Source organism: Hypomesus transpacificus, chromosome 14 (genome assembly GCF_021917145.1).
Source record: "Hypomesus transpacificus isolate Combined female chromosome 14, fHypTra1, whole genome shotgun sequence".
Taxonomy (NCBI): Eukaryota; Metazoa; Chordata; class Actinopteri; order Osmeriformes; family Osmeridae; genus Hypomesus; species Hypomesus transpacificus.
In genome coordinates this window covers 7913837-7921991 of record NC_061073.1, presented here as the reverse complement: position 1 = coordinate 7921991, position 8155 = coordinate 7913837, and the positions used below count along the sequence as shown (strand labels likewise).

The following is an 8155-nucleotide window of genomic DNA, read 5'->3' as shown; positions in this document are numbered from 1 at the left end:
GGGGCGCTCAATTGCAGTGTACATTCAAAACACACCGCACTACCCAAAATCAACTGCAATCGGAAGTGTCCTGGATTTACCTCTGAACAAAAGAGAGTACGATTTGCTCCATCCCTGTGAGGTATGTTAACTTGTCTTTGAAAGTGTAGGCTACATTTTCCAGAAATTGTTGAATTCGTAATTAAAGCATCACAATTCTGAAACAATTGTGAAGCGCTTGCTTGTTCACAAATCAATCTGTCATTTTAAATTACCGATAGCTGTATATAAAAATTTGAACACACATATTCTTTCTAACAGTCTGGCCTTGAACACAAATCCGATGTGCAGTTTTTGTGCTGACCCTTTGAACAATTGTTCAGATTTTATAGTTCCTACATTTTGAGGGACATGATTTGAAGTATTTTAATTATTTCTTATTGATTTGTTGTGGCGATAGGGATATCGTTTATTACCAATGGGCCCCACCCACACAGGTAGAGTGGCAAATGATTCAATATCAGTTGCATTTGTCATACGGTATTAAAATTGCGTTCAAACAAGGAAGGTTATGTCCCTAGTTTGGTTTTGTGATGTGCAACTGTTGGTATGGTCCTGCCTCGGCCGTCATAGTTGTATTTCGAAGTTAATTAATGAGAACAATGTTGTTTTTACGCAACGGCAAATGCCTATGTTAAAGCAATGGAGGAGGTTTAGATATCATGTCATTCTTGTGAACTTGAGCTGAGTAATAGTGGAGCTTACAGTGTTTTAATGCTGTTTGGTAAATATACAAATATTAAACAAGTTGCCCAAAGCTTAAATAGCCTATTATTTCTTATATAACTGAACAACCTTTTCCAGTGGACAGTTTTAGTGTCCTTTGAATGTCCTTTGTCTATTAGGCCTACCTCTTATCCTACCTGAACTGTATAATCAACTCAAATCACAACCTTGCTATGAACACACTACACTACACATGCACAAATGTAATCCACACTGCGCTGGGTAATTCGTATTGGTTGTAGTGTCACGTTTGAAAACCTTTTGCCATTTGTTGTAATGCACTACATGTGTCTTATACATAAAATTTATATTTTGTGGTACTGTATCTAAAAGTCAGATCAGTAAAGAAGGCCCCTATACCCTATCCCTTTACACTCCTTCCTGTTCATTCTATTCAAACAACGACACATATTTAAGGAAAAACGGCAGTCATTGTGATTGAAAGATCAGACAGTAAGTATGTTCTAGTGTTTCATTTATTCTGTTTAGTGTATAATTACTGTGGAGGGTGTAATAGGTGAAACTGTAGCTATACATAATCAGCCCCCTCTCTAGCTCCTTGAGCCATGTGTGGTCGTCTTCTTGGAATCAACCCCTGTTATAAATTTGTGTTTAAATATTAACTTTTAAATTTAATAACTGCATCGTTTTTCCTGGACTTCTGCAAGTAGCAGGGGCAAATCTAGGTTCCTACTTTTGTGAGGGCTAAGCCCCTAGATAAAACCTATAATTTTTCCTGTGACCCAGCAAAACTAGGGGGGTCTGGGGGCATGTTCCCCCAGAAGAAATTTTTGAAAATATCCTTTTAAATTGTGTCCTCATGTGGGATTTAGGAAGAGAAATTAACAGATTCAGATTTTGAATAAGAAGAAAATAAAAAAATATGTAAAAAGTTGTATTTTTATTTTAATATAAAAATAATTTTGGGGCGCTAATGAATTTTTTTGGGGGGCTTCCAACCCTCATTAACCTCAGCTCGACGATTATCTCAATAAGATCACTGCTCCACAAAATTAATGGATTGTCTTTGTTGCAATGTTAATGTTTAAACTAACTTTTTTAAATACCACAAATATGTTGTGTTTCTTGTTGTCCTTGTGTGGCTGTCCTGTTAAATAGAACATTGCAGTAACTGCTGTTTCCTCTGTCAGCTCAGTGATGGTTAGTGCTGGTTAGAGCCTGCGGCCTAGGATGTCTGCTTCAGATTCAGACAATTCTATTGACTGGCTAGCCAGTGATGATGAAGAGAATGAGAGCGAGTCAGAACCCGACTGTACCAAAAGACCAGGCCAGAAGCAGGCCCCTCTGTCCCCCAGCTACCATCCTGAGGGTAGTGGCTCTGGCTCCAGCCCTGGCTTCAGTGCTGTCAGCCACACAGATATACTGGGCAGCCATGACAGTTCCCTGTTCCGTACGGGGTGCCCTGAGGAGTCAAAGTTCAGAAAGACTCAGCCACCACAGAAGAGGCCTCACAGCCCTGTGGTGACAAAACACTGTGGTAAAGACAGGAAGCTCACTTCCAATCAGTCGGAGAAGGACTGGCTGTTCACCAACAAGGTAAGGAGCAGCGAGATATTTACTTAGTCCATGGGCATAAGGAAGACTGTATAAGCATGTAGAGTGTGTCCTTTCACCCAGAACATAACATACTCTGGGTTTCTTATTTTCACAAGAAGCCAGAAGTGTGACATTTCCAGTAAAACCCCTCCCACCAGAATTAGTCAGGTTTTCTAGAGATATCTATACCAGATACGAACAAAGGGAACTGCTTAGTGGTAAACTTTAATTGCAGGTGTGTACACAAAGAATGTTTCAGTTTCATTGAGTTATTTTGAAAGTTGTTTTTGATTTATTTTCAGAGTAGGGAATTACAATGCTACATTCAGCCACTGTCGTCAATCTTGAAGGGACTTTGCACCGGGAGATACAGAGAACGTAAGTGTATGACACCATGGCAACAATGTCTTAGAAATGTGTGTTCTTCAGATGTGGGAAGGAGATGTCTGAGAGATCTATTGTTTGGTGTAATGCTATCAAGTAACTACTACAATTTCCTTTGTGTTCAGTGTCTACTTCAGTTATAATAGAAGCCATTTCATGTGAGTGTGTGCAAGGTACACTGAGTACCACTGTAGTTCTACATGGTTCTCAGATCAGTTCCAGGATTACCCACACCAAACCAGATCTGTAAAATGCTTTTTCTTTCTGCATTTATACAAATAATTATGATGCTGGTGAGATTCTGTATTCTGACGTTAATAGCCCATGACCCTTGGTTTAAGGCTAAGAATTGTCTGACTACATTTCAGCTCGTCTGAAAATGCTTCATCTGGGATTGCTGTCGAACCCAAGGCCTTGTGTGACCCCTCACTTCCTGTTCACAGAGACAGTCTGCTCCCCCACACACTTCACAGGAACCCATCTGCTCTACAGACTCCAGCCCTGCTGTCAGGACAATGCAGGGAGGACTCATGCTTGAGCTCATGTTTCTCTCACATGTTTCTTCAGGACTAAGCAGTTTCCAGGAGAGTGTGGCAATGGACAGGATCCAGAGGATCATGGGTGTCCTGCAGAAGCCCTGCATGGGGTAGGTGTCCCTAGTGCACATTACTCATTTTGGAGATCACAGGCTAAATCTCCCCTGGTTGGTTGAACATGAGGAGCTATGTTTGTACATTTATTTTTGTGTGGTACTCAACCTAATAGGCTATAAAGTATGCTTAGTCCAGCTGACATGGTATGACACTAGTCCTGTGCTTGTCCTCCCAGCTGGGCTCCAGGTGCTTATGGTTTAAGCAGACATGGGCTGTTTATCAATCCGAAGAATGCTGAGAACGCAAGTACATTCTTTTGAAGAACGTTCTGGCAAGCCTCCTTGTGGGAATGGTCTTGCAAGGACGGAGAATGAATTGAGATGGTTAGGGTTTTCCTGGACTCGCAGCATTATGATAACACTGACTAACTACAAAAACTAGATAACAAAGCAAAAAAATGGTCCGTCTACCTGTAATTTTACGTTTTCTGTAGCCCTTGATAACTTACAGTACCTGTTAGTCTGCACTGCACTAAGATGCTACTAGCTAGGTTATCGACAAGTCAGAGCAAATTTACAAATTAGCCGTTTCATCAATAAATTAAGAAAATTTTCAGCGACTACACTGCCTATTTCTCGTCACATTTTTATTCAGATGCTGATTTACACGTACCGTTGAGCTGAAATTTGAAAAGTAAAAAATTACAGTTGTGAGGTTTTTCCGCCTCGCTTGACATTTGCAATGACTCTGGGAAATCAGAAGCGTTCTCGCTGGTCAAGTCACCATCCGATGCATCCTCGATAAAAGGGGCGGATCAGGAACATTTCCGGGTATTTTTGGCGTTCTTGGTGACTTTTGATCTTTGGATTGGAACCGTACTTGGGCAATAAAAGATGACGTCAAACGAGTTCGCAAGAACACAAGAACGGAAAAAAACGTGGATTGATAAACAGCCATGGACATGATTCAGACATATGGTTCCCAGCAGGTGGCACAGCAAGGGGTTACTGCCCCAACTCACACAGGATGTATTTACTGCAGACCACTGTATTCTGGGTAGATTTGTTAAGAATGTATTGAACTGTAGTCTGAGAATAGCACTTATTAGTGTCTGACTTATTATCTGTCCTAACCAGACAAGATAATAGGCTATGATGCAAGGGTGGGCGGTATGAATGGTATAGAAATTTACCGGTATGAATTTGGCCTATCATATGGATTTTGACTATACCGTGCAACTGTGGTAGAACCTTCCAGAAATAAGATTTGTCACTGCCCCATTCACACCAAGCACGGCATAAAATTACCGTACGTAACTTTAAAGCAAATATTGCAATAAATCTATGCAAACATCGCAAGCAATCTCTCGCATCCTCATAAACAGTAGGCCTATTGCAGATTTACCGGCTTTACCGTTCAGTTTTACATGACACAAATTCGGACGTTTACAGAGACTTAAATGCCAAAATGCATCATGGAATAGTGTAGCTATGCAAGCAATGATGCCAGGTTGGTTAGAATTGTGAAATGTTTACAGTAGGCCAACATAATCGAGTATTCAGCCATGTAATAATGTGTTATTACTAGATTACTTCAAATTTTGGGAAATTCAGAAAAAAATCCTAAATCCTCCAATAGGATGTTTATAGTGCTTATTATGGGTTTTCGTTGTGAATTTGTAGGTTGATGCAATAAATGATATTATGGTTTTTGTGATTTACCTTCTAGTAGAATATATCTGTGCCAAGAATACTAGTTATGTGACTGCATTTTGTCAACAAATAAGGCCGGTTGCAAAAGTATTATATGTTTGAGATGGAGGTAATGAATTTAGCAGAGATTATGAGGTTTTCTACCAACCAGTTGCACCCGTTGTGAGAGAGAAAGAATGGGCATGGCAGCCCCTCCCTTTCTGCCTGGTCGGTCTTGCCAGCTGGCAGCCTCTATGGCCACACAATGATAGCTGGAAACAAAGACTCACTCAGTCACTGTTGTGGACAATCTATCACAGGAATTTAACATGCTCCGAATGGTGGCCCAGCAGGTAGGCCTTGGTCATGTTACCTGGGATAATCCCCACTAGCCATCTATCTGGTAGTCACGTGTTAACAAGCACAGCAGTGCCTATGTGTAATGAGACGAACGAGGACTATCGTCCTCTGCTTATGGAAGTATTTATTTTTGTTGTGATGCAGCCCACAGCATCCTTTTACATGTTTATTGTTCGTGGTGAAGAGAAGTGTTGCACACCACATCATGTGTGGGCATAGGTCATATGAGTGAAATACGCCCTGAAACAGTCACATCACTCTGAGTGCTCGTCTGTGTAGTACTGTGTGTGTGTGTGAACTGTGTGCCGTGTGTTTTACAATTACAGTTGAGGCTCTGATGACCGAAGATTCTAAATCCAGTTTTCTTCACACAGGGAGCGATACATGAACATTATTCTTAAAATGGAGGAAATGCTGAAGAACTGGTTCCCCAACGTACAACCCAGAGACCAACACACTTTCATCCAGACAGAAGAAACCACCCCTTCCAAGAAAGCCAAGGTGAGTTGTTGTTGGAGGGAAGCTATGTGTGGTGGTCTGTGTACAATGTGACGACAGGGAGGGGGGGGATACAAATTTATTTTTTGAGTTGGAAGTTATTGCGATTGTCTCACTAAGAACAAATTATAATTTTATACGACTGCCCAATGTGGATGGGAAGAGATCAATTGACTTCTAGGGAAATCAAATCATCTGCCTTATACATTTACATTACATTTAGTCATTTATCAGACACTCTTATCCAGAGCGACTTATAGTAAGTACAGGGACAATCCCCCGAGGCAAGTAGGGTGAAGTGCCTTGCCCAAGGACACAACATCATTTGCACGGCCAGGAATCGAACCGACAACCTTCTGAGTAATAGCCCGATTCCCTAACCGCTCAGCCGTCTGACTTATCCAGTGAGGTTAATGTCAATATGGGTACTACTGTAGCCTATACAGGTTGTGAGTCTGACATACACTTATTTGATTAGTGCAAATATGCTAAAATACAGATGTTAGAATAATACGTGTATGTTATGTCCTGCTAGCACCATGGTTCCAAATTGGACCATATCAGTGTATGCATCATTAATATGATCTTTATTTTACCCCAGCTGTCGTCCTCCACCACATCTCTGCCCAGTGCAGTGGCCAGCCCCGTCACAGACCTCACCCCTCCAGGAGCCTACTCTGTCAGTAACCTGAAATGGCTGCACACCTCCCCCATCTGCTGCCCCAAAGCAGAGCATGCGGGGAGGGTGAGGCACCTGCAGTTTTCCAGAGCGCTAACGCAGGACAGTGCCGTGTCTTCCAGCACAGACAGCCATGCTAAGACGGACTCTGTGCCAAGCTGGCTGCCATTGCCTAAGATCAACGCTCCCTGTCTGGAGAGACTGCTCAAGTCCACAGAGAGCATCATTGGCCGCAAGGGTGCAGAGGACAGAACTGGCAGCAGCTGGTCCTAGTCCATACAGGGGGCCCGGCGCCCAGCCGTGCCCTGCCCACCCTAGCCTGAAGCCAGTCAGCTGTATCCAGCCCATTCCAGCCTTTAGGAGAGCTTTCACAAAGGACACAACAGATACCATTCCAACATGGAAGTAACGTCTGTGAACAGGAAAGTCACATCACATCTGTTTTTAGCTCCCTTGGTTGATCAGTTTTGTAGCACCTACTTTTGAATTGTATTCGTGACATGGAGAGTGAGTGGGAAGGATGATATTTGCATCTTGAAATATCCATAGAGCCATGGTTTGTTTGGGATTTCACAGATTAATTATTATTTCAATTACTTGACATGGACACAGCATTAATACAGGCATTGCTTTTCAAAGGGAAAGTAATGTGAGAACAAAGTTGGTTTGGAATGCTTCAAACATTCAGATGTGTCTGCGATCTCCATGTGGTTGTGGGTTGAATGTGAAATTGAGTTCCATGAATCCACTCTTTGGTGTCTTTGGTGTGACTGTTAATCATTTGTATACCTATAAATAAGTCTTTGGTACAACGGTTCTACCTCAATTGAGCACCCAGTCAAGGTCAGTGTGTAGGAACATGAGTGCTACGCGTTTGAACATGAGCATCTCACAAGATCTGCGGTGAGCCAAACAGCCTGTAATGGCAGGGTATTGATGAGTTATTATACTTGTACAGAGGATGCTCTCTCCTCTGGGATGCTACGTTTGACCAACTGCTGCCATTGTAAAGACTGCAGATTTCGTTGGGTTCTCCCAGTAGAAGGCAAACAGTGCCTAAGTCAATCTGTGCATGTAAGTGGTTTTATAAAGACATAGAAACATTGAGAATACATAAACTTACAGTGTGTAGATATCACCAATTCTCAAAACTCCTGCCATTTCCTGTATCAAGTAAATTATTTGATTCCTGACAACTTCTTTCTGTGGTAGAATCAGGACAAGACTTGTCAGTTACCACAGATCTAGATGGTGTTTGACCAACAGAGAGAAAGAATGTCTTTATGTAAATATTTCAAAAAGGGTTATTTTACCCTGAAAAGTGGTCTTTACAGTCTGATATTTTATACTTTCAAAATAAATGTGGTTATATTTGTTTGACGTACCCAAACTGTTTATGACCTGTTGTCTTACACATTGTTGACTTCAGTTAAACAATGAGCCTTTGTTGTGTACATTGCATAGCATATATAGCATATAGTATAACACACACACATTGGATTTGCCTTGACTAAGACCAGAAAATGTGTTTTGGTTTATAGAGGAAAGAACACTTCCTTAAATGAATAAGTCCTGACAAGCAACTTAAAAACAGGCCATATTAAATCATAATCATGTTATATTTGGAA

The 8155-nt window shown here is 41.5% G+C and overlaps 1 protein-coding gene across 1 annotated transcript; it reads left to right on the top strand.

The window, feature by feature from the left end:
* LOC124476949 (circadian-associated transcriptional repressor) lies at window positions 1-7911 on the top strand. Its single transcript, XM_047034412.1, has 6 exons — window positions 1-121; window positions 1917-2322; window positions 2625-2700; window positions 3274-3352; window positions 5725-5851; window positions 6450-7911. The coding sequence occupies exons 2-6, from the start codon at window positions 1957-1959 to the stop codon at window positions 6798-6800; spliced, it is 999 nt and encodes a 332-aa protein (XP_046890368.1). The 5' UTR covers window positions 1-121; window positions 1917-1956; the 3' UTR covers window positions 6801-7911.
* The last annotated feature ends 244 nt before the right edge of the window (window positions 7912-8155 follow it).